Genomic DNA, 27,439 nt, shown 5'->3' with positions numbered 1-27,439 from the left:
CCCCTGAGTCTTTATCAAGCTCATGGTGTTGACATATAATAATAACAGATTAGGGTGGTAGGCCTTATTTTAGGGCAATGAGGCTAATGGGTGGTAGTGGTGGTGTGTGTGTGGGGAGTGCTCTTTCTAGTTATTTTCTCAGATCTGTGCTATTTCGCTTAACTGTGCTTTTTCTTCAGATTGGACTATTTCAGAAAACAGAAAAACCAGGCCTGGTTATTTTTTTGCTTCACTGCTGGAAAGACTATCATCCAACCAACCTCAAATTTTAACTTTGCCACAAGTAGGGGGCACTGTTACTTTATGTTAAAAATTAATTGCATTGTTTTTCCACTGCAAGCAAACATGCTTGCACAAAATATACCACGGCTGAATAGATCAAACTGGACAGCACTGATTGTATATTTGTTTCAGCATATGTAGAGCTAGAATTATCCCTGCCACTTCAAGCTCTTGGTCAAGAGGAAGCAAATTTTAGGAAGACATAATGTATTTCATCTTCTGGTTTTATACTTGTAGATTGTATTCGAAGGCATTGTGGGAGCAAGCCACTCAGGAGAGATTTCCATTGATGAAATCCGGATAGACCCCGACATCCCGTTGGAAAACTGCATGGGTATGTTATCTGTGATCACATTATGCTGCTGCTTGAGGCTCTACAGGGAGAATTAAAAGTGAACAGCAGACAGCTGGGGGATAGTTTTAGATTCAGATCAACCAGGAGTCTGGAACAGCATTTTGCTACCAGAAGGACAATATTTCAGTTTTATTGCCTAATGCATACATTCCTCACAATAATCAGTGCTATTAAACTGGCCAGGAACCACTTCTGGTTAACAGCTAAAACTTGGCCAAGTTTTAAGTGCTGACTGGCCAAGTTTAGTGGCTAAATCAGGCCGCACAAATAGCTGGTCTTTCTTTGGCAGCTATAACTCAGCCAGCCAGTGCTTAAAAAGATTTTGCCAGCTAAGTTTGAGCCAGCTGAAAATGGCTTGCCATTGAATATCTGAGCTCAAGCTGACCACGGGAGTTAGCCAGACTGCCTCCCATGGTCTGAATATCGGATCTGTTGTAACTTGAGGAATTTCTGTAATATTAAGGATATTCCCTCATCTTGAAAGTACCTGGGACCTTTTTTTTAATATATTGAGATTTTTTTTTTGTTGATAATTTGTTAAAGGTTGTGAGAACATTTCTGTATTATTCTAGTTTTGAATCTTAAATGGACTAGCATTCAGTTTTAATTATGGAAACAAATATCAGCTGTTGGGTAAAGGGGTGGTTCTGACAGAGGTTTGGGCTCTAGGTAAAGTCTTGAGGCCACAAGTCAAGGACTTTACCACAGTCCCATGCCTTTTTAATGACACAGCATTTCCATACTTTGCATTAAATTGTGTTTCCCCTTGAAAAACCACACTCCCCCTTCTTTCATATGCTGGATTGTTGATTCTCTTTAAAACCCAAAGAGGACTAAAGTGACTACAAGATACTCTGTCCAATGAGAAATTAAGATTTCTAACTCCTATTACTACTTATCATTTCCATAGTGCTACACTGACCTATGCAGCACTGTACATTATATACAGGTACTCTTTCTATCCCTAGTGGGCCCTAGTGGTTTTGGTAACTGGAGTATGGAAGGATGAGTGACTTGCCCAGAGTCATAAGGAGCTCCAATGGGAATTGAACCCAGTTTCCAAGGAATCATAATCCATTGTACGAACCATTAGGCTACTCCTCCATTCCGGTGCCTGGCTGGAGAATCAGATAGTGGTATTCTGCTAATGCTTACCTCTGCCATGTTCCACTGTAGTATAATATACATTATTTACTTATTGAAAGGTGGCCTTGTAGAAGATCCTATCGTGTATCATAAGCACTTGAAGCAAGATGAAATCATAGAGTAATTTTAAGAGGTTTCCTAACTTTATTTCAAATCCTAACAGCGAGGCTGTATGCAATACAACAAAAACATATACTAAATACAAATCATAACAGAAGACAAAAAGAGATACGCAATTTATCAGGAGACAGAGAGGGATGAGTAGCTGGTCACATGACATTCCTATTGGTAGGAAGGACTGATGAAAATAGTCTTAGGCACAAGCTAGGGGAAGTCAGAGGTTTACGCACACTTAGGTATAGCTTGGGCCCTTTCTACCCATCATGGCCTAGTTTTGATCCCACTGCAGCTCCTTGTGATTCTGGGCAAGACACTTAACCCTCCATTGTCCCAAGTACCTGTATATAATATGTAAACTGCTTTGATTTCTAACCACAGAAAGGTGGTATATCAAAACCAATTCCTTTTACTCAGCGGCACTTCTCCAGGTAGTAGTTGCTATGCAGTAGCACTTTTTTGGATAGCAAGTGCCATTCAGTGGATAAAAGTTGCTGCTACCTGGATAAATGCTCCTTTTTCAGGATCCATATGGTAACCCTAATTAGGGACATACCCAGTGGCATTAGCCAATGCTGCTGAACATTTCAGGGGTAGAATATGAATGAAGCTGTGAGTTACTAACCATTAAGCAAGACTAGGTGACTGATCAATTTCTTTGACTAGGTGACCAGAGAATTGGATAGAGGAAGAGTGCTAAATGTGGTGCATTTCAATTTTCAGAAAGCCTTTGACAGTGTTCCACACAGGTGTCTAATAAATAAACTGAGTGCCCTCAGTCTGGGCCAATGTTCCCTCTAAGGATTGATGAGGTGTGTGCAAAAAAAATATGCATGAGCGACAAATTACATACTCCACAAATTTATGAGCAGGCGCGGAGGACGCATTTTTAAACAAATGTAGTTTATCCTTACCCTGGTTCATACAGTGGCATACCTAGCATATGTAACACCCGGGGCCCATCATTTTTTGGCACCCCCCCCCCATCTGTACGAAAAACATGATTTTTAGTAACAAGCCACGTCACACATGAGTACCTAGGAAAAGGCAGCATCTTACATATTGCAGTGAGCAGTACATCAATACACCCATTGTAAAACTAAACAAGCCAGACCAGCACAGATCAATCCTACACCGTCAATCCTAACAGAAAACCATGTCTTTCGAACACACAGAACACAGAAAACACCTTCGCCTAGTATGGAATATGTCATCACAAACTAACCCCTCCCCCTTTTACAAAACTGTAGTGTGAATTTTAGCTACGGAGGTAACAGTGCTGACGCTCATAGAATTCTGAGCATCAGAGTTGCTACCACCACGGCTGGCGCTAAAAAACGCTCCACAGTTTTGTAAAAGGGGGATAAAATAGAAATACACAGCTTCAACGCTCTAGCTCAGGGGTGCCCAAACTTTTTGGGCTTGCGAGCTACTTTAAAATGACCAAGTCAAAATGATCTACCAACAATAAAATTAAAAAACACAAAGCACACTATACGCTGAGAAAATGTTAATTATCATTCCTATTCTGGGTTTTTTTCAAAGAGGTCAAAGCAGATGACTCTATGCATTGTCACCTCAGTAACAACCATACAAAAATAGACAAATATACCCCCTTCCTTTTTATTAAACCACAATAGCAGTTTTTAGCGCAGGGAGCTGCGCTAAATGCCCAGCGCTGCTCTCGACGCTCATAGGCTCCCTGCGCTAAAAAACACTATTGTGGTTTAGTAAAAGGGGGCCAGAGTGCAAAATATAGACAGCATATATAAATTCAGCCACATTTTGATCACTAAATTTAAAATAAAATCATTTTTCCTACCTTGTCTGGTGATTTCATGAGTCTCTGGTTGCACTTTCATCTTCTGACTGTGCATCCAATCTTTCTTCCCTTCTTTCAGCCTGTATGCTTCCTCTCCTCCAGACCTCATTCCCCCAACTTTTTCTTCCTCTCTCCTTGCCCTTTCTTTCTTTTTTTTCCTCTTGATGCCCCCTTTCTTTTTTTCTGTTTCCCTTCTGTCTCCCTGCCTACCCCCTTTCTTGCTCCCTACCCTCCACAAAGCCACTGCTGCCACCATCGGGGGAAACAGGCCCCAAAGCCACCGCCACAACCATCGGGGGAAACAGGCCCCAAAGCCACTGCCGCAACCATCGGGGGTAAACAGGCCCCAAAGCCATAGCCGCAACCATCGGGGGAAACAGGCCCCAAAACCACCGCCGCAACCATCGGGGGAAACAGGCCCCAAGGCCGCGGCTGCCCCAAGCTCTCTCTGCTTCCCCCGACGTCAATTCTGCCGTCGGAGAGGAAGTTCCGCCCAGCAAGGCAGCGATTGGCTGGCACGAACTTCCTCTCTGACTGCAGCCTTAGGGGATGTGCACAGCCGGAGCGGACCGCTCCCCCCCCCCCCCCTTGGTAGCCACTGAAGATGTGGCAATGGCTCCTCTCATGAAGTCCGATGCAGTCGGGGATCTTGAGAGGAGCCGCCCCTGCATCTTTCAACTTTGGAAAATACAGGCCGCTGTCGCCGCTTCCTCTCACCTCCCTCGAATGAGCGACAGGGGAAAGCGTATGAGCGACGCCACTGAAAATAGTGAGCAATCACTCATGCGCTCACCTTAGAGGGAACACTGTTTACTGGGCCCCAAAGTGACAGACTGGGTCAGGAACTGGTTGAGTGGAAGGTGACAGAGGGTAATGGTCAATGGAGATTGCTCTGAGGAGGTTTTGTTCTTGGGCCTGTTCTTCTTAACATTTTTGAAAGAAATATTGCTGAAGGGCTGACTGATAAGAGTTGTCTTCTTGTAGATGATACCAGAATCTGCAATAGAGTAGACACCCCTGTGGAAAACATGAAGAAGGACTTAGCGAAGCTTGAGGACTGGTCTAAAATTTGACATCTAAGATTTAATTCTAAGAAATGCAAGGTCATGCATTTGGGCTACAAAATCTTGAGGAAATGGTACAATTCGAGGGCGGGGGCTGGGGAAGAACTTTTGAATCCTGAAAAGAGGAGCGGGACTTGGGTGTGATAGTATGTGATGATATTAAGGTGGCCAGGTTGAAAAGACGATGGCGAAAGCTAGAAGGATGCTTTGGTGCATAGGGAGAGGAATGGCCAGTAGAAAAAAGGAAGTATTAATGCCCCTGTATAGGACTCTGGTGAGACCTCATTTAGAATATTGTGTACAATACTGGAGACTGCACCTTGAAAAAGTTATAAATAGGCTGGAGTCGATCCAGAGGAAGGCAACTAAAATGTTTGGTGGTCTGTCATAAGGCATATGGGGACAGATCTCAATATGTATAATTTGGAGGAAAGGCGGGAGAGGGGTGATATGATAGAAACGTTTAAATACCTATCTTGCATAAATACGCATGAGGCAAGTCTTTTTTAATTGAAAGGAGACTCCAGAGTGAGAGGGCATAGAATGAGGTTAAGAGGTGATAGGCTCAGGAGTAATCTAAGGAAATACTTCTTTACAGAAAGGATGGTAGATACTTAGAATAGTCTCCAAGTAGATGTGGTAAAGACAAAGACTTTGTCTGAATTCAAGAACGCGTGGGACAGGCACGTGGGATATCTTAGAGAGAGGATGAGATAGTAGATACTGCGGATGGGCAGACTGGATTGGCCATTTGGCCTTTATCTGCCATCATGTTTCTGTCTTTATGTGTTCGTTATAGCCGGTTAAGTGCCGAATATAGCATTTAACCAGCTATGGTTTAGCTGTTTCCATAAACCTAGAAATTGAATGCCGAAACCAAGACATGGTCCTGGCATTGAATTTCCACAGATAATGCCTATGGCAGTCAGTAAAACGCTGGTCACCACCAGCTGAATATCAGGCCTGTAAGTTTTATAGATTAGAATGCTCAATAGCTAATCAGTAATGATGGCTCTTTCTTTCATATTCGTTCATTGACTGTTTTTTAGTTTTGCAGTTCAGGAAGCCCTAACCAACAAATGATGACTCTACAATTTGTGTTAGTGCAGGGGCATGTGAGAGGCTATATGAATGGTAGGGTGGGAATTGGTCGAGAAGAAGATAATTCAGCCAATAGTAAAATGATAGACACACACAAAATGTGTTTCTGCATGCCATACTGACCTTTTCATCGATGTCTGCCTCTTACTCGGAAAAATCTCAACAGAAAGGGAAATCATCTGCCAGGCAACATTACATGCTTGGAAGGACAGATAGATTAAAGGAAGCCTGCTGCTAGAGCGAGCATGAACATACTAACAAAAAAAAAAGAGAGAAGAGAAGCACTTGACATGAGGGCTCTTGCATGAGAATTAAAGTGACAATGTTTCATTCCCTGGGTGAACTGAGAAATGGTCTTTTTTCTTTTTCTTTTTTTGGTGGTTTGGAATAAGTTAGATACCATGCTAATCCACTTAGATACATACAAATAATGATCAAGAAACAGGCTGTAGGTAACTTTTTACTTAATCTACTAATCGCGACCCCAGACTACAAAACTTTCAGTAAAGAAACAAAAACCCTGCTATTCAAGAAATCCATTAAAACTAACTAACACCGTATGAAACATTTCAGTCCTCTGAAGCAACCCGCTCTACTCTGTAACACATCTGGGCATGTCCAGAAATCCTCTTCTGTAATCCACAAGGTAATAGCGGAATAAAAATCACTAATTTAATGTAATGTAATGAATTAATGTAAAATATTTGCGACTAGGTTCTGAGTGTTATACTGACTTTATCAGATCGGCATAGCTGGTAGGAATCTGAGATCTACAAATAAGCAATTGCTTATAATTCCATCATATAAAGATATTGTACATGAACATGTAAAAGACGTAATTTTCTCTGTCACCGGTCCAAAGTATTGGAACTCATTAACATTGGCAATCAAAACAATAACCTCAGTTGATAAGGTCAAGGAAAACTTAGGGCTCCTTTTACGAAGCCGCATTAGTGGTTTTAGCGCACGCAGCTTTTTAGCGTGCACTAAAGCCGCGCTACATGGCTAGAACTAACGCCAGCTCAATGCTGGCGTTAGCGTCTAGCGTGGCTGGCAGTTTAGCGCACGCTATTACGTGAGTTAAACCGCTAACGCGGCTTGGTAAAAGGAGCCCTTAAAGATCTCTCTTTGCTCTGATGCATATTCTCAGGTTTAACGGGTAGCGCTATTGGTATCTTGGAAAACAGAAGAATATCCCTAATGTTAATTTCTTTCTTTGCTAATATTTTTATATTTCTCCCCTCGAACACCAACTTATGTAAACAGTAACTACACCAAACACTAAATCAAATTCTATTATTTCTAACATGTCCACCCCTGCGTATAAGTCTGAAATTTTTTTAACAATCTGTATATTATAATTCGCTGCATTTAAAGATTCTGCATACTGTAATTCACTGACTATCTGCATATTGTAACTCGCTGACTGTCCAGCTCTCTTCAATGTAAACCGCCTAGAAGTCTCACGATTATGGCGGTATAGAAGAATAAAGTTATTATTATTATTATTGGGTATGGATTATTTTTGTACATTGTATTGTTATTTTATTATGTCTTAGATTGCAAGCCACTCTGAATGATAGAAATGTTTAAATGCCTCTCTTGCATAAATACGCATGAGACAAGTCTTTTTTAATTGAAAGGAGACTCCAAAGTGAGAGGGCATAGAATGAGGTTAAGAGGTGATAGACTCAGAAGTAATCTAAGGAAATACTTCTTTACAGAAAAGGTGGTAGATACTTAGAATAGTCTCCCAGTAGATGTGGGAGAGACAAAGACTGTGTCTGAATTCAAGAAAGCGTGGGACAGGCACGTGGGATCTCATAGGGAGAGGAGGAGATAGTAGATACTGCGGATGGGCAGACTGGATTGGCCATTTGGCCTTTATCTGCCATCATATCATGTTTCTATGTTTCTGTCTTTATGTGTTCGCTATAGCTGGTTAAGTGCCGAATATAGCATTTAACCAGCTATGGTTTAGCTGGTTCCGTAAACCTAGAAATTGAATGTCGGAACCAAGACATGTTGGTCCTGGCATTGAATTTCCTAGGGAAGGATAGAAAATTTAAAATAAACTTGGAAAGAAGCACAACTCATGAAAGCTAGAAATAAATGGTGTGCTTCAGTATTGGAGCAAAGACAGGATGCTTCATGCAAAGACAAGGTCCTAGGCTTCAAGAAAACTAATTTTGATAAGATGGAGGTACACCTCAAGGAAGCATTAAAAGTGGGAAGAAAGCTAGGGGAAGTAGCTGGCCAGTGGAATCCCCCTCCCCCAAAAAAGAAATAATTGTAAGGCAACAACCTTTTTGTTAAGAAAATGAATAAAGGTAATAGGAAAAGAACTCTGTAGTTTTTGAAAGAAATAGCTCACGTGATAAGGTCAAAAAGATTAGATTTCATAAACCATTAATATTCATGGGAGAGAGAGCAAACAAACAACATTATTGGGAAAGCTAAGAGAAGCTGGAAAGACAGGAGAGAGAATGTACAAATGGAAGAGATGGAATGTAAAAGCTGAATCGTAAGAGTAGCATAGGTTATGGAAAGATTTATGTTAAGAAGGACAAGTATAAAGGAGACTTGGTAAAATAATTTGTCTATGCAATGTTCGCTGTGGAAGAATCTGGGATAGAATCCCCCCAAATTTGTCAGTCATAAGAAAACAAGTGGAGTAGGCCTTAAACTATTCTTAGATTTGTTCATGAGCTAGCAAAGCTAAAGGTACATAAGGCCACAGGGTCCTGATTGGATACATCTTAGAGCAGGGGTGTCCAACCTGCGGCCCTGTGAAGTATTTTGTGCGGCCCTGGTCGAGGGCGATGAAGTGTTTTCCTCTGCTGCCCCTGGGTGTTTACCATTTTGCCGGCTCCCTCCACTGTCTTGTTGCAGCGTTTACGTGTTTGTGCGGCCCCCAAAAAATTTGGTTGGACACCTCTGTCTTAGAGCATTAAAAGATCTTAGGGAAGTTCTGGCTGCTCTACTATCAAACATTTTCAGGCTTCACTGGAGCTTGGAGTGGTCTTAATGAAATGAGGGCAGCTAGATATGATTCCTGGAGTGGTCTTAATGAAATGAGGGCAGCTAGATATGATTCCTCTCCACAAAAAGGAAAAAGCAGAAAGGAAGTGTGTTAGTTTAGTGGTGACTAAATTAATGGAATCACTTCTAAAAAAAAAAAAAATAGGTGGATAGTGCAGTTTCTGGAATCAAATGGATTAGAGAATTCAAGACAACATATCTTTAAGAAAGGTAGATGAGATGTACAGCATCAGCATCTATGAGACAAACATGGTTTTTCTTGTTACATAGATCTTTTTGGACCCCGGTTAGGTTGCAAAAGTTAGACATCTAATAGATGTTGGCACTGTCATCTAGACATTGGGACACTGGATCATCTGTTCTATTGTCCTTTGATACTCAATTTTTGGAAGTCAATATGGGAAAAGATTAATAACATATTGGAAGCATCAATTCCACTGACATATGAGTTAGTCATATGTAGAACACTATTACATATTAAGCCTCCCATGGAATGATAGAAATGCCATCTTTTCCTAATTATAACCGGGATAGCCATGCAGATGATAACCCGTAATTGGAAAAAATTACAATCACCTGAATTTTCCTTTCTGGTGGGCAAATTTATGCTCCAGCTATAAGTACGAGAAAATGAATGCTGACATGTTGGGGCATAACAATTTATTTAAGCTGGTTTGGACCCCGTTGACATCTTTTGTTACTTCACTATAGTTGTCCTTTGTTTATAATATAATTTTTGTTTATTTTCATACACATACAGGGAAGGGTGGGAGGGGGGGAGGTTATTTCTATTTCTATCCTAATTTTAGCCCTTTGAGTATATACATCCAGGGAGGGTGGGATTACATTACTATTTTAAATAGGGGAAGGTTATTGAAAGAATCTATGTTTTTTATGTTTTTATTGATTAATCATTGGATAGGTGGAAAAAATGGTTGTTCATGTATATTTGTACGATGAATGTGCTTTTATTGACTTATTATATGGATACATATTTGTGGTTTGCACTTTTGATGTTTGGGAAATCAATTAAGAATTTAAAAAAAAAGAAAGGTAGATTCTATCAAATGAATTCAATCACTTTCTTAGACTGGGTAGTTATGAGTAGGATCGTGGAAATAGCTAAATATAGTATAGTTAGATTTCAGCAAGGCCTTTGAGAGTACCCTGCACAAGAATTCCCTAAGGATAAACTGTAAAGTCACTAGTTGGGTTTGATCCTGGAAAAGTTTTAGAGTGATTTTGGATGCACCCAACTGTTGTATGTCTGTTATGTGAGAGTATGTCCCGCATCTAACAGTTGAGCTGGACATACCCACCATGGGCAGCTCCGGACCTGCTGGAAAAATTGACTTCTTCTGTGCATCACAAGAAGTGCTTATTGTAATACTACTGAGCTCCTTGTAATGCTTATGCATAGGGTTCTCGGTGGCTGCTACAGTGATTGGTAAAAGCCCTCAAGAACCCTTCTGAGCATCAGAGATTGAGCTACCTTGAAAGTAAGACTTGTTACAACTAGTTTTACTTGCATGGCAGGCTTTTGAGCATCAGGGCTTGAGAGCTTTGCGTATATCATCTAATGTGACATCGAATGCTATTCACTGATTTAATTACCCACAAATAGTTAAGTAGTTGTAATACTATGGCTTTTAGTATCGAATTAGTAAGAGAAACATTTGCCTTCCATATGTAATGATTGTCATTTGCCACTGTTGTTGATATATGGACATATTTTATACAGAGAAGCTGTGGAAGTTCCTCTGTCTTCTTACAGAATCTACCCTAAGGCTGTTGCAAAAATAAGGGGATTTTACCCAAGATTCATTGCAAGCAGTGATGTCACTGGAGCAGATGGAGAAAATTGAATTTATCTATTTATTCATTCATTCAATTTATTTTCCGTCTGTCCATAGAGTATCAAGGCAGAGTACAAGTAATAAGCATCAAATATAAAGGATGCACTAATTATTTTTGTATAAGAATTGAGGGAAAAAAAGCTAAAATCTTGGACATAAATCATTATAATTGCCTTCTGAGAAAGGAAGTAGTCTGCTAAATACTTACATCGCATAATAGCCATCTGTGGTAATGATAGTAATAGGAATGACTGTTTCCGTTTGCAGCGAATAATATATTTTACACATGACCTAATGAAAGAGATCAAAGACTGGATTTTTAATTTTCAGGAAACAGAAAAGTGAAATAAGTTCATAAACTATGCAAAATAGCTTGCTTTCACAGTTTTGGAGTAGACTTTTCTTTCTGGCCTACAGATTTCACACACACATACAAAACCATTAAGTGGTATTTAGCGCAAGACACGGTGGTAACAGCTCTAACATTCATAGAATTCCTGTGAGTGTCAGAGTTGTTACCACTGCGACGGGGGCTAACAACTGCACAACAGTTTTGTAAAAGGGGGGGGGTCATTTTCTAAAATTTCTGGAGGGGAAAAAGTTGGCCTGTTTTTTGAATTTAATAGTACAGCACTTAGCAAAAGATTCATAGTGCTTTTTGTGGAATTGTTTGCTTGTAATATTTTTCTCTAGAACTTTATTTTCCCCTTCCAGAAGTCCTAGGAACTGGGGAGGTAATTTTAGAGGGCTTATGCAGCTTTTACAAATATAAAGAGCAGCTTCCACTTAATCAAATGCCCTATAATGAATCTAGAAACTGATGTTTATACATGCAAAAGCCACAGCAGGGTTGGTAAGGTGGCATGTTATGGGTATGTTTGAGTGGATCAGAAATGTACAGGGGCATTCTATAAACAGCACAGAAAAATCAGCACTGAAAAAAATTGACATGGAGCTGTATTCTATAAACAGCACTCTGGGTTGAGCACCATTTATAGAATAGCTGATTCCCACACCAAAAGTTGGATGTCAGTATTTACACCAGCTGAAACCTGATGTAAATTCTAGCACTCAACTCCTGAACTGAAACAAAAAAAGTTCTAATAGTGTCACTGTTTGACAAACTGTGAGGCGCAGCAAAGAGAGGTATAATAAATAAATAAATTAATAATAATTGGTAAGAGAAGACCTCAGTTGGCACTCAGCATGCTGATGACATCATCAGCAGAGGAACGCCCAGGAGATAGAAGGCCATGAAACAGCCTGTGTAGATTGCTGCCGAATGCCAACACTGCCGGTTTGTTATAAGGTATTCCAGTCTTGTGGTTCAGATGGGAGGGAGAGATGAGTCAGCAGGGGGGATGCGCTGCAGTGGCGGGGGGGAAGTGCTGCTGCTGCTGGCGACTAGGGCTTATTTTCGGGGGTAGGGCTTATATTAAGACCTACCCCTAAAATCATGCTAGGGCTTATTTTCGGGGTAGGTCTTATTTTTGGGGAAACATGAATAGGATAGTAGATGGCATGGTTAGGCAGACTAGATAGGCCATATGGTCTTTATCTGCCTTCATTTTTCTATATTTCTATAAAACACATGTAAGTGCTACTTGTTGCACAGGTAGGTGTTCAAGTGTTGGCTTTGCCTCAGCAATGATAAATGAGCACAGAGCATTGTAGAATGATAAATCTGAGCTTTTTTGATTGAATCTAAAAGTTTAATTTTGTTTGTGTGTCTTTTTTAGAACCGCTAACTGCATTTCCAAGGAGCCCTGAATACCGCCCAGGTAAGCTACAATTGTTTGTTTATTCAGTTAGTTATGCCGTTGTTGTGCTTTGGCTTTTTATGTTGGGTTTTTTATTTGTTTTATTGCTAAAGACTACAAAACTTATCAACCTTATTTAACTCTGGCTGGACATAGTGTAATGTTTGAAAATCCAGATTACACTCAAATATGTGCCAATACAATGCAACTAGAAAAATGGACTTCATTGTCCATTTCAGGAATCCCAAGCCCCACCCCCAAAAAAGAAAAAAAATAAGTAGATAAACTTTGGATCCTGTTTGCAGTTGTACACAGTAACTTTAAAAACTTTGTATTAGCTGTTAGGGACAGTCCCAGAATTTTGCCATTCAGTTAACACAGAGAAAAGAGTAGAAAACTTAATGCAGTTAGCTATACCTCTTGAAGTAGCATGTGGAAGCTAATTCTTAACAGGACACTGAGGATAAGAGGGTAAGCAGGTGCCTATTTCATACCTATTCTATAAAGAAAAGTAGGCACATACTTCTCTTTGTGGAATATTAGCACAAATGGCAGACAATGGAGCTCATTTTCAAAACTGAAAGACATCCCAAAAAACGGCTTAAAGTGACACTTGGACGTTTTAATCGCCAAAATGTCCAAGTGCCGATTTTTGAAACATACATTTTAGACATCGTGTGGGTCATTTTCCCTCCAGTATGTCTAAAGGCGGCATGTTAGAGGCATGTTTTGGGCAGGATTAGGATAGCCTTAGGATTTGGGCATCTTACAGAGGATAATGAAAACTTTTTGAAGACACCCAGGGCGTCATTTAGACGTTCAGAGTTAGACCTGTTTCAAAAGTGCTTAAGGGCCAAAAAGGTACCTACTCTCACCAGGTGACTGCTGGATGCATGAAGGTATGACCCCCCACAACACACTCCCCCATTGGTCACTGATCCCCCTCCCACCCCCCCAAAGATATGAAAGAAAGAGTACATACCAGTCTCTATGACAGCTGCAGATATTATGGGAAATGATAGTAGAGCAATAAGCAGGTGTCTGGAGTAGCCCGGTGAGCGGTGTAGTGAAGCGTAGAGAAGCGTAGAGAAGGGGAGCCAGGCCCATATCCCATCTTAACCACTACTTTAGGGCTAATGAGGTGGTAGACAGGTGCATATAGTAGGTTTTGGGGGAGTTTTGTATTGTTATGGTGAAATGTGTATTTGGCACCCTTTATGTGAAGTTCACAGCAGTATCCCCTAAGGTGCCCCTGTTGGCATGTCTGTGTGGCCGGTCCATTAAAATTCTTGCTCCTTCCATGTCCAAATGGGCTTCTTCTGGACATTTTGATTTTGAAGAGAGGCCAAAAAATGTAGGCGTCCTAAGGGCCAGAATGTCTAGACGAGTCATTTTCGAAAAAAAAAGATAGACATCTTGTGGTTTCAAAAATGGTCATTTTCCTGACCCGACTTTTGGACATCCTTGTGGAAATGTCTAAAGTTGGATATAGACATCCTACTAAAAATATCTCTCCACATGCTTACATTTATGGCGCTATCACTTAAACCTGCCCTATAGCTGGTGTAAATGCACAACCCTGTTAGCTAGAATGTGTGTAAATTATGGAATACTATAATTTGCATGTTCCACCTATACTTAAGCAAGACTCCACCCATGCCATTAAAACACGGTGCATACTTTTTTGCTAGGTGGTATGCTATAAGAGATCATATAAATGCATAAGTTGTCATTTATGTGCATAAATGAGTAGAATCCTGCCACCTAAAACCACTATTCCTTATAGAATTACCCTTTAAGTTCACTATGTTATCTGTCACATTAACGGTTATGAGGGAATTCTGTATATGATGCCAAACATTGGGTGCTACTTCCATGCCGAATTTTCAGCATGAAAAAGCATTTTAAGAAATGTAAGGCAAAGAAGGCAAAAACGCCATATCTATATGAAAAAAACACTTATGAGTCCATTTATAGAATAGAGCCAAAGGGGCTCATATTCGAAAGAGAAAAACGTCCAAAAACCGGCCTAAGTCGGCACTTGGATGAACATTTCTCAAAAATGTCCAAGCCCTGATAATAAAACCGGGTTTTGGATGTATTTCTAAATGACCTAGGCCTTCATAGTGCCGCTCAACGTCCAAAAGTAAACGGGGCGTTTCGGGAGATGTGTCAAGGGCGGGAGTTGGGCAGGACGTGGGCCGGCTTAGACTTACTCATACAGCATGTATAACTGAAAGTTTAACAACAGAGCCTAGATGGAACTTGGACGTTGTGACTTAGACCATGTAAAACATGGTCTAAGTCAGTGTTTTTCAACCTTTTTACACCTGTGGACTGGCAGAAATAAAATAATTATTTTGTGGACCAGCAAACTACTAGGGCTAAAATTTAAAAACCCCGTTTCCACCCCCATCTCCGCGAGCTCGGTCACCTCAGTAACTATAGAAAAATAGACAAATATAGTGCAAAATATAAACAGCAGATATAAATTCTCAAAACTGACACGTTTTGATCACTAAATTGAAAATAAAATCATTTTTCCTACCTTTGCTGTCTGGTGATTTCATGAGTCTCTGGTTGCGTTTCCTTCTGTCTGTGTATCCTTTCTTTCATTTCTTTCTTTCTGCACTCAGGCCCCAAAATTGTCCCTTTCTATTCCCTCCCTCTTTCCTTCCTATGTTCTTAGTGCCCCCGGTACCTCCTTCCCATGTCTTTAGGGCCCCCAGTACCTCCTTCCCATGTCTTTAGTGCCCCCAGTGCCTCCTTCATATCTCTTTAGTGCACTCAGTGCCTCCTTCCTATGTCCCTCTCACTGCCTTCCACACTTTGTCCCACCCCTACCCCCAAAGCCAGCCTGCATGCCTGTCTATCTCTCTCCCTCCCTCCCTGGCCAAAGCCAGCCTGCTTGCCTGCCTACCACCTTCCCTCCCCGCCCCGCAAAAAAAAAAAGAAGAAAGCCTCCCTCCTTCCTTTCTCCTGCTCTTACTGCCCTGCCGCTGCTGCTAAAGCCGACAGGAAGTCTTCTTTCTGACGTCAATTCTGACGTCGGAGAAGACGTTCTGGGCCAGCCAGGCAGCGATTGGCTGGCCCAGAACGTCCTCTCCGACGTCAGAATTGACGTCAGAAATAAGACTTCCTGTCGGCTTTAGCAGCAGCGGCAGGGCGGTAAGAGAAAGGGACCCGAGGAAAGGAAGGAGGGAGGAACAGGAAATGATCGCCTGTCCTGTTGTCCCCGAGCACAGCTTCGGGACGCTTTCACAAAGCTGTGTGTGGGGACAACGGGACAGGAGGTCTGAAAACGGACCTATGGTCACTTTAATCTTGCCGGCCCTGCGCAGACCAGCAGAAATTTCCTGCAGACTGGCACCGGTCCGCGGACCGGCGGTTGAAGAACAGTGGTCTAAATCACAAAAACCCACCTAAACTCACCAGATAAGCACTGCAAACACATAACACAGACACACACACACTACCCTAGTGATCACCAACCCCCCCACCCCCATAAAAATTTTATTCACAACTTTAAATTTCAGCCTCCAGACCATCATCACCTGGCCGCCTGGCATAGGAAAGCCTAGTAGTCCAGCCCAGAGACAGCTGAAGTCGTCTTGGGGGTGGGTTAGGGACCCATAGAGAGGAGGACCCATGCCCATAAGCCCCTGCAATCACTGCATTGATACTTAAACATGTGCACTCCCCTATACACCCCCAAAACCCTTTTGCACTGGCATATAAGTGGCTCCTGCAGCCATAAGGGCTATTGGGGTGGTAGATAAGTGGGTCTAGAGGATTCTGGAGGTGGTTTGGGGGGCTGTAGTGAGGAGAAGCCATGGCACCCTTTTTGTGAAGTTCACAGCAGTGCCCTGTAAGGTACCCAACTATTTAGGTGGCATGTCTGGGTGTGCAGTCCATCACGTTTCAGACTCCTCCCACGTCCAACAGGGCTTTTTGTAGGCGTTTTGGACTTGGACGGAAAGTTGGATGGAAATGTGGTATAAAGATGGACGATTTAGCGGCTTGGACGATCAAATCGGCAGGACGTATAACTAGACGATTTTCAAAACGAAAAAAAATTTGGATGTATCTTTCGAAAATGTGTCTTAGGCTCTTTTTAACTTTGGGCGACTTGCGAGATGGATTTAAACGGACTTAGACGACCCTTTCGATTATGCCCTCCAAGTGTTTCAGTGTGGATCTGCAAAGGGGGCATGCAGTGGCATAGAAAGGGTGAGCGGTGCCCGGGGTAGTGGTGCCCCTTCCCCCCTCCTCCGCCGCTCATGCACCTCTTCCCTGTACTTTTTTTTAACTTCTCCGGCATTTACAGTATGCCCACGACAATGTCCGCTTGTCCTTTGACATCACTTCTTAGGCGCGGATCCTGCAAGCGACATCAGAGAAATTACCGATGCCAACGTGGGCAGCAACCTTAGGCCAGGGAAGTAAAAAAGATCAAGAGAAGGCAAGGAGAGGAGCGTGGAGGCGAGGGGGCATAGGGGAGGACGTATGCCACGCCCTTAAAAACACCATGCCCAGGGCAGACCACCATCCCCACACACTCCTTACTACTCCACTGGGGGCATGGTCATGGGAGGAGCATGGGTGTGTTAGGGCCTTCCCTTAAAAAGCATACAGGCCCTGATTCTGTAATCAGTGCCTGCCTCATGTCAGTCACCAACAGGCGCTGCTTCCAGAATCGCAGCTCCCAAGGACTCTAGGCACCAGAAATCTAGGCCAAGGTTTTATAGGCCTAAGTTTTATAGGCCTAAATTTTCAGTGCCCAGCAGCATATACTGGTGCCAAAGTCCGATGCTGCCCTTAACCACTCCCATTTCTGGGCTTCAGCGTCACCAGGAACCTAGGTGCCGGTACCGAGGCCAAATAGAAATGGCTATTTTTTTTAAAAACTAGGGTTTAATTAGGTTTTAATAAGGCAACCAATTAATGCACTACTTAAACCCAATTAAAACAATTAAGCTAGATGGCGGTAGGGTGGCTACCGCCACGTAACTTTCAGTGGCTGTTGTATAATCTGGCCCAGACTTTATAGAATAGAACAGATCCATGCACAAATTCCGTGCTGGAATTTACACCTGGTTTCAGTTGGCGTCACTCTTTGTGTCCAAAGCTAAGCATATTACATGCTTTTCTATAAAGGGTGCTGATCTTTGAATGCCCCTTCTAGAATACTGTTCAGCACTGATTTTTTTTTTTTTTTGTGCTGAAATTTCAGCACCATTTACTGAATCCAGCCCTAAGGACTAGATTCTGTAAATGGTGAAAAAAAATAGTGCTCAGTGCTATTCTTTAAATCAATGGTTCCCAACCCTGGAGGACTACCAGCCAGTCAGTTTTTCAGGATAGCCCTAATGAATATGTATGGAGCAGAGATGCATATCTATCGCCTCTATTATATGCAAAGCTCTCATGCATATTCATCAGGGCTCTTCCAAAAACCTGACTGGCTGGTGGTCCTCCAGGGCAGGGTTGGGAACCACTGCAAGTTTAAACACCACTCAAAGTTATGTGCGCTGTATAGAATAGTGCTTGGTGCTGGGAATCATGCAAGGTCCAATTAGCAAACAAATGTAAAACAATGCATCATGCTGTTATGATTGATAAGACTATTGTCAATTGTTTTTATGTTTGGTTGCTAATAAAGTGGGTTTAGAAGACCAGGCGCACTCTGCTCTCTTCTATTAGACCTTGTGGCTAGTCGTGAAAAGGTGATTGTCTCCTTTCTGGTTACTGCTAACTTTAGATGCAGCCATTTACACCAACTGAAACGTGGTGTAAACCCTCAGCATGAATACCCCCTCCCCCTTATTCTAAAATAACTGCGCATATACCGTATTTTTCGCCCCATAAAACACATCCTCTATGGATTGTTAATGTATCTCAGGTATAATCATTGAGTCTTCTGTAAGCCAGACCTGTTCAGGTGGCTTCAAGGATTGGATTGGAAATCAGAAGAACATAAGATTAGCCTTACTGGGTCAGACCAATGGTCTATCAAGCCCAGTAGCCCGTTCTCATGGTGGCCAATCCAGGTCATTAGTACCTGGCCAAATCCTAAGATGTAGCAATATTCCATGCTGCTGATACAGGGCAAGCAGTGGCTTCCCCCATGTCTTTCTCAATAACAAACTATGGACTTTTCCTCCAGGAACTTGTCCAAACCTTTCTTAAAACCAGCTACGCTATCTGCTCTTACCACATCCTGTGGCAACGCATTCCAGAGCTTAACTATTCTCTGAATGAAAAAAATTTTCCTCCAATTGCTTTCCCTGTAACTTCATTGAGTGTCCCCTAGTCTTTGTAATTTTCGATGGAGTGAAAAATTGATGCACTTGTACCCGTTCTACTCCACTCAGGATTTTGTTGACTTCAATCATATCTCCCCTCAGCCGTCTTTTTTCCAAGCTGAAGAGCCCTAACCGTTTTAATCTTTCCTCATACGAGAGGAGTTCCATCCCCTTTATCATCTTGGTCGCTCTTCTTTGAACCTTTTCTGGCGCCACTATATCTTTCTTGAAATAAGGAGACCAGAATTGAACACATTTGGTTTCTACTGAGTTCAGATTGTTGAACATATTGTGGAAATGTAACTAGGATGATTTGTACAGTTATCAGCAATCAGACAAGCATAATATAACTCCTAGAGGCTGCAGGGAAGAGATGAAAATGGGAGGAAGCAGCACATCTGTGCACAGACCTAAGGAACAGCAGTGGCAAAAACAACTCTCTGATGTCCTGGGGGAGTTGTTTCCAGAAAATGGACAGAGTGAGAGTGTGCTGAAAGTGACTGCTTCATTATAGAAATATTCAGCAACGTGACTAAAGACATTTAACTGATATTTGTTTCGCAGAGGATTTAAAAAACAAGGTTCCTCAGACTGACCTCTCCATTCATATTTTAATCTTTGCAAAGGTTGGAGCTTTCATTAGAAAATCATTTATTCAAGTCATTAGTCTTCCTTCTAAAGGGAAAAAGACTAATGAAATTAGAGAGAGAGTATATGTCCCAGTGGGCTCACAATCTATCTAATGTTCCTGGGGCAATGGGGGGATTATGTAACTTGCCCAGGGTCACAAGGAGCAACATGGGTTTGAACCCACAATTTCAGGGTGCTGAGGCTGTAGTTTTAACCACTGCCCCAAAATATCAAAAAACCTAAGAACATATGTATGTATGAGGAGGGGTCAGTCTCAAGTGCAAATCAATCCCAAAGATCTGCTCCTAGTCCTTTGTATTCTAGCTTTGCACAAGCACCCTTACCATTCAAAAGGAGGAAATTGTATTAAGTTAAATTTGATATGGTTTACACAGGGTGACTAATCAGTTCATGAGAACTTCCTAAATACTTTTTTATAAGGAGTTCACATGAGCACAGAAAGCACCCTGCAAGGTTTTACCCGCAAACATCACCTTCCTTCACCCCATGAACCTTTTAAGTGCAAAAGTGCCTTTTTTATATATGAAAAAATAAATAATAGAGTGCCATGTGCAAGTTTAGAATCAAAGAAATCATTAGTGTATCAATAAAAACGTTCAAATCAAACAGTTCTTGATAATAACAGTTTCCTCCACTAAATCAAATATGAAGGAAAACTTGTGGACTCATGAAAGCTAAGTTTTCCTTCATATTTGATTAAGTAGAGGAAACTGTTATTATCAAGAACTGTTTGATTTCAACGTTTTTATTGATACACTGATGATTTCTTTGATTCTAAACTTGCACTTAGCACTTTATTATTTATTTTTTTCATATATAAAAAAGGCACTTTTGACTTAAAAGGTTCACGGGGTGACGGAAGGTGATGTTTGTGGATAAACCTTGTAGGGCGCTTTCTGCGCTCATGCGCTGAGGATATGCTCAGGTGAACTTAAGTTCCCATGAACTAATTACGGTAGTCACCCTGTGTAAACCATAGCAAATTTAACTTAATACAATTTCCTCCTTTTGAATGGTAAGGGTGCATGTGCAAAGCTAGAATACAAAGGACTAGGAGCAGGTCTTTGGGATTGATTTGCTTTAACCACTGTGCCAAACTGTTTCCCAAGGTGCAACACTGCATTCATTAGTAGCACTTTAGAAATGATAAGTACTAGTAGTAGTAGAAGATCCACAAGCAAATCAAAATTAGTACCAATTAATGTCAGTAATTGCTTGTTAACAGCCAATTATTAACTGATGATGACTCAAGGCCAAATGCACTAAAGTCAGCGATCATCTAACAATCATCACTAAACCAGTTTTGACTGATTTGGCGACGATCGCATTTACCGACCCAATGCAGAAAATGGCTCACTGCATGGTTTTCTGCACGATTGCTCATTCTCCAATCCAACCATGCAAATAAGCTCATTAATATTGAAATGCCATGCAAACTAGCAGAGCGACTGATGCGCTAACATGGCTTCCCGATGCACACAAAAAAAGTGATCACTTTTAGTGATCTGAAAAAAGTGACTAGTCAAGACCAGTCGCTGACCTATCCCACCAATACAAAAGTATTTATAGCATTCCAAACCATTTTTTTATGGGCACAGATGCTGTGTGTGTGTTACACATGCACAATTTCTGCTCCAATAAAAAAAGAAAAAAGTCCCCCCATCTACCGATGAAAGCCTTCCCTGACATTCCCCCAACAGACCGGCACTGGGACCAACCCCCTCCCCCATGGCAGCAAAAATGGCAGGATGGATACCCACTCTCTTCTGCCATGCCCCCCTACTCCCAGCATGAGAAAAAAATTGGCAGAAGGGGTGCCCACTCCCTCCTGCCAATGGAGGCCAAGCCAGGCGCGCCAGCCTCCAAACCATCCCCTATCCCTTCTCTCCCCTAAAAAAGACAGGAGGGATGCCCACTTCCTGCCACTGGATGCTTCTCCAAACCACCCCCGAACCTTCCCCATCTTCCAACCCTCCCCCCAGTACCTTTTTATGAATAGAGCAGGAGGGAAGCTCAGTCCCTTCCAGCTCTGAGGCCCGCTGATCCAAAATGGCAGGCCTTCCCCTTCTCATTGGATCAGCTGCCTAAGGCCCCTCCTAAGGGGTGGGGCCATAGGCATCTGAATCAATAAGAGCCCTAGGCCCCTCCCCGTGCATCACATAATACTCCGAGAACAGGAAGTCCCACCATTTTGGATCGGCAGGCCTCAGAGCTAGGAAGGACTGAGCTTCCCTCCTGCTCTATTCACAAAAAGGTACTGGGGTGGGGGAGGTTCAGAGGAACATCCTGTGGCAGGAGGGTGTGGGCATCCCTCCTGCCTTTTTGGGAGTAGGGGCTAGTTTAGGGGGGTGGCTCTTGGCACAAGGAGGCCTCTTTTTGTCAGAGGGAGTGGGCATCCTTCCTGCCATTTGCGCTGTCGTGGGAAGGGTGAGTCGTTCCCAGTGCCAGTTTTTCGGGGGATGTCAGGGAGCACCGTCATCGGTGGTGGGGGGGCTTTTTTTTAATAGGTCATATATTGTGCATGTGTAACACACACACAGCATCTGTGCCTATTAAAGGGAAAAAATGGTTTCCTGCCCCAAATAGCTGAGTTCATATTGGTCCTCTGCTATTCTCACTCTACCAAGGAAAGATTTTTCTTTGGTTATCCAAATAACTGAGTGGCAAGATGCTTTTCCTGCCTCTCAGCTGTTTGGGCTTCCCCTGCCAGCTCTGTGCATGTGGGAGAGTTGCTCTCACAGCGATCAATCGGATGGGAGAGACGGGGATTATGACAAGACTCCACGCACATAATTTGCATGCAAGATCTTTAGGACATCAATAGCTCTTTTAGAATCGGTCAAAAATCGGAGGAGCGGACCCACACGATCTAACCGATGTTGTTTAGTGCATCTGGGCCTCATTGTGTAGTTTATTTGTGTATGGATTTCAGGATCGGTGCAAATTTGGGTGCCATGTATAGAGTCTGGATGTATGTGTACTTTTCAGCCTGTACAAACTAGACTGCCTTCCAAACACAAACTATGTGAGTAGCTTTTGTTTAAAAAAAAAAAAATGACTATGTAGATATAAACATCTTAATAATTTTTTTACATATGTAAAATGGTTTTCATAAAGTTGTGCGGGACATGAGTAAAAGGCAGACACACTAAAAACTTTTGCCCGCTGTTGAGCGACCTGCATAATTGTTCCCTGGATCATAGGCGTTGGAATGGGGGGGGTCCCACAGGAGTCGTGGCCTCCCAAAACATTGCCCGGCACTGGGGGGAGCAAACAGGGCACCTGGCCTATCTCCCGCAGTAGCCAGGGCTCTAACGCTATGTTTGGCGACTTCCCAACCCTTCTCCAACGAAACCAGAAGTTAGGTCTTGAGGGGGAAGGGAGGAGAAGCGAAGCCGGCAAGCACAGTGTTAGAGCCCCAGAGCATGGGTAAAGTCGCTTGCTGGCTAGGGCGGCGTCAGCGGGAGATAGAGTAGGGAGGGAGGCTTCAACTCGCTGCTCCTGTTTGTTTCGGGTTAGGGCGGCATTGACGGGAGATAGGACAGGGAGGGAGGCATTTAACTCGCTACTCCTGCTTGCTTCGGGCCTTCCTCGCTGCCGGATCCTGCCTTCATGGAAACAGAAAGTAGGTGGGACCCGGCAGCGAGGAAGGCCCAAAGCAAGCAGGAGAAGCGAGTTGTGAATGTTGAACTGTGATAGGGAAGGAGGAAGGAAGGAAGGAGGAGGGATGGAAGAGGGAAGAGAAATGCTGCTGCTGCAACCAATTGGTGAGAGAGAGAGAGAAAGAGGGAGAAGGAAGACCAGGGAAGGGAAGGGGAAGAAATGCTGCTGTTGCACCCAATTGAGGAGAGAGAGGGAAAGAGGGAGAAGGAAGACCAGGGAAGAGAGAGGAGAGGAACGAGAGATACCAAGTTCGGGAGGAGGGAAGAGAAATGCTGCTGCAGCATCCATTGGGGAGAGAGAGAGAGAAAGAGGTTGAAGGAAGACCAGGGAAGGGAGAGGAGAGGAGGGAAAGTAGAGGGAGGGAAAGGAGGAGGGAGGGAAAGGAGATACAAGACCATGGAGGGGGAGGGATGCCAGGGCATGGGGAGGAGGGAAGGAGACAGATGCCAGACTAGGGGAAAGGAAAGCAGTAAGAAGGGAAAGAAAGGAAGGAGAGGAGATTCCAGATAATGGAGGGGGAGATGGAAGGAGAGGAGAGAGATGCTAGGGCATGGATGGAGGGAAACAAAACTAAGGAGACAAATGCCAGACCAGAGGTAAAAGAAGGAGAGGAGGTGTCAGAGCATGGTAGGAGAGATAGGAGAGGAGAGAGATACAAGGGCATGGGGGCAGGGAAGGAGATATTGTTGCCAGACCATGGGGTGGAGTGGGAGGGAAGGAAGGAAGGAAGGAAGGAAAGGAGAAGAGAGAGATTCCAGAGTATAGGAGAGGGGATGAAGCTGAAATGAATCATGTACAAAGGAGAGAAGGGGCACAGGATATATAGTTTATTGAAGGGACATAGAAAGAGGGAAGATGCCATATGGAAGAGAGAGAGGGCGGACACTGGATGAGAAGGGCAGAGAGGGCAGACAGTGGATGGAAGGGGCACAGAGAGGGTGGACAGTAGATGGGATAGAGAGAGAGGGCAGAGGCTGGGTGGAAGGGGCAGAGAGAGGGCAGATGTTGCATGGAAGGGAGAGAGGAAAAACGCTGCATAGAAAGAGCGAAGAGAAGATGATTAAAGCAGAAACGACGAAAGGTAGAAAGAAATTTTTTTGTTGCTATTTGTAGAATCAAGTAGTATTGTAACTGTATTGTTAAAATTTTATAAATATGAAATGGAAATAAGGCAATTTTGGGGGGACTAAATCCCTTTCCTCAGGTCAGGACAGGGTACCAAAACAGTAGTATACTGTACTGTCCTGAAGAAACATTTGGCCTCTGAAAGCTAATTGAAAAATGGATTAGTCCAATAAAATGGTATTTTCTTATTTCTCATTATTTGTTTTATTTCTATTTGTTAATTTGTAAAGTGATGATTGTTTTGTATCAGTTTTTTTCAAATTTACTACTACTACTACTACTATTTACATCTACTGTCTTCATATTTTGCACATTATTAGGGGACATGTGTCATTGTTTCTGTGGTGTTGCATTGTATGCAGAGTCTTGCATCTTAGGGTTTCATTTTTATATATTAATACTTTTAGTTTGTGGTCCCATATTTGATTAGGGGTTATCTGTGTTCTGGTAGGAATTAATGTTTAGAAGCATACAGTGTGCTTTGTGTAGTTTAATTTTGTGGTTAACCATAATGTGTGGTTAATAAGATTATATTGTATGTATATATGAAAAATGAATGGAAAAATTGTATTACAATTAGTACTATTATAGGGGCGGGTCTGGGAGCGGAGATTGGGCAGGGTCGGGGCGGAGCTTTCAGGTCCCCCCAAACAAAAAAGCGTTATGCTGCCTATGCCCTGGATTGTAGTTTGGGCATGGCTGGGGCAGATTTGATAGTCACAGCAAAATTCAGCTCAATTTCAAGTGTCTTATTGTGAAGTTTATTGTGAATCAAGATGTAATATGAAATATTCTCACAGTAAATATTTGTGCTTAGAATTTCAAAAAGTATTATCAATTCTTCAGGCTTTCCCCAATACAATATTTTAAACAAAAATTTCGTATTACTTAGCATAGTGTTGAATGAATTTGGAAAGTAGGTAAACCTCAACGGCTACACCTGGACCATATCATTTCATTCAAGGTACAGGTTTCAATGTAGCTATACTGAGTGATATGAAATTTTTGTTTAAAATATTGTAATGGGGAAAGCCTGAAGAATTGATAATACTTTTTGAAATTCTAAGCACAAATATTTACTGTGAGGATATTTCATAGCACATCTTGGGACAGATTTGAGGCATTCAGTTGTACAGTATTTGATAATGCGTATGTTTATGGGGTTTTTTTTAAACCTTTTATACCACATAGCCTGACAAGCAGGTCTAAGTGATGTACAGTCTTAGAACAACAGAAAAGAAAGAAAATACTCCATTGTTAAAAAGAAAGAAGACTACAATTATTGAAAAACAGCCACTTAAATTCAGATTCAAAGGCAAGGAAATAACACTCCATACAAAGATCAGACTTGTCCATGCACTCATTTACTCAGTAGTCAATTTTGGATGTAAAAGCTGGACACTACGGAAACAAGACAAAAAGAAGATTGACTCATTTGAGCTTTGGTGCTGAACTAACAGATCGATTCTAGAAGAGATCCTATTGGCGATGTCACCTGAAGCCCAAATGATGAAGTTACGACTGTCTTATTTTAGTCACACCATCAGAGGAGAAATATCTTTGGAGATGGACATCATGTTTGCGAAGATCAAAGGAACCAGGTGAAGAGGGCAACCTACAATCATATGGCTGGACACGTTGAAAACAGCCATGGGGATGACGCTGGAGGACCTTAACGGACTAGCACAAAACTGATTTCTTTTTAATTCAACAAATTGCTAGGACTTGAACACGAGTCCATGGCACCTAACTTTAACATTCTTTGCTTAATCCAGTAGATCTGGTTATCAACCAAGCCCAAGTCCACAACTGGAAAACTCAAGAGGTGTAAGTTAGGGTAAAGAAGTATGTTTTTAATAGCAACTTAAACTTGAGGAAAGAAAGTTCACTACAAATAGGAGGCAGCAAATCATTCCATAGTTTTGGCAACAAGAAGAAGGCGGTGTGCTGGGTAGATTCAAGATGTGCATTCTTAAGGTGAAGTAGTACTAGTCAATTTGAATCTAAAGAGCACAGCGACAGAGATGGGGTATAGGATGGGATGAGAATGAGAATCTTGAATGAGATCCAATACATAATGGGTAACTAGTGCAAACAGGTGAGAAGGGGAGTGATATGATCAAACTTTTTTGTTCTCCACAGATCTCTTAAAATACGTGTACATGCATAGAATACACATGCTTTTACACTTTCTTTGGAATAGGTGCAAATTTGTGCAAATGGATTTGTTCACTTCTGGCGGTACAATTACTGTGGAGTTCAGTTTATAAAGGCACATAAAAGCATGTATTGCTTTTATAAAATTGGTATAAAATGGGTACTTTTCTGGAATATTTACATTGACACCTTTATATGAAATTTACCCCAGCTGTTAGATCCACCAGCGAAGATATGACCTCTATGTGGACATTTTTGGAGCTTTGATCTGCATGTGTACTTTTTTCCCCCTGACTATGGGCTAGATTCACTAAGCAAACCGATCGTGTACCGATGGGTTTGCGAGCCCTTTGCGACCCGATTCACTAACCCGTGTACCGATCCATGCATGCAAATGAGGCGAATCGGCATGCAAAGCAGGAAGGATGCGATTCACAAAACTTCTTCTGGCACACCGACTGGCTGGCCGATCAAAAAACTAGCTACTGGTGAGGACCAGTTGCTTGTGCTAAAACCCTGCTCTCTGCCCCGATTCTCCTGCTCTGGCCACTCTACTCTCTGCTCTCTTCTCTGCCCCGATTCTCCAACTCTGGCCACCCTGCTGTCTTCTCTGCCTCAACTCTCCTGCCCTTCACCACAGTGCGAGCCCATGGTTTAAACCAAGGGTTTAAAGCGGGTTAAAACCATGGGCTCACAAAGTTTAAAAAAACAGTAAAAGTAAAGTAAGAAAAAAAAACACAGGCACGAAGGGCTAGCACATGCGCAGACCATCTACAGTCAAGGATCGCTCTCCAGCGATCCATGCGGTCTGAGGGGGGCGTGCCAGCGATTGCCTCCATTTGAATGCAGGCCTTTAGTGAATTAGTCGGCCTGCATGCAATCAGGCACGGATCGGGCACGGATATCAGGTCAGTGAATCTAGCCCTATGTTAATCCTCCAGGAATTCTTCCTTTTAATGAAGGTAGTAGCATGCAGTTTGTGAAGGGATACAT

General features: G+C 42.4%; 1 protein-coding gene across 2 annotated transcripts in view; it reads left to right on the top strand.

Annotated features, from left to right (window-relative positions):
• NRP2 (neuropilin 2) overlaps positions 1-27,439 on the top strand; it is a 354,082-nt gene that overhangs the window by 257,374 nt on the left and 69,269 nt on the right. For both annotated transcript variants that reach the window (XM_033944681.1, XM_033944684.1), the window contains exons 14-15: positions 520-616; positions 12,525-12,566. In XM_033944681.1, the coding sequence (XP_033800572.1) occupies positions 520-616; positions 12,525-12,566 (139 nt within the window). The remainder of the gene's footprint in view (positions 1-519; positions 617-12,524; positions 12,567-27,439) is intronic.

Source organism: Geotrypetes seraphini, chromosome 5 (genome assembly GCF_902459505.1).
Source record: "Geotrypetes seraphini chromosome 5, aGeoSer1.1, whole genome shotgun sequence".
In the NCBI taxonomy this organism is placed as follows: domain Eukaryota; kingdom Metazoa; phylum Chordata; class Amphibia; order Gymnophiona; family Dermophiidae; genus Geotrypetes; species Geotrypetes seraphini.
This window is presented reverse-complemented; position numbering and strand designations above follow the sequence as displayed.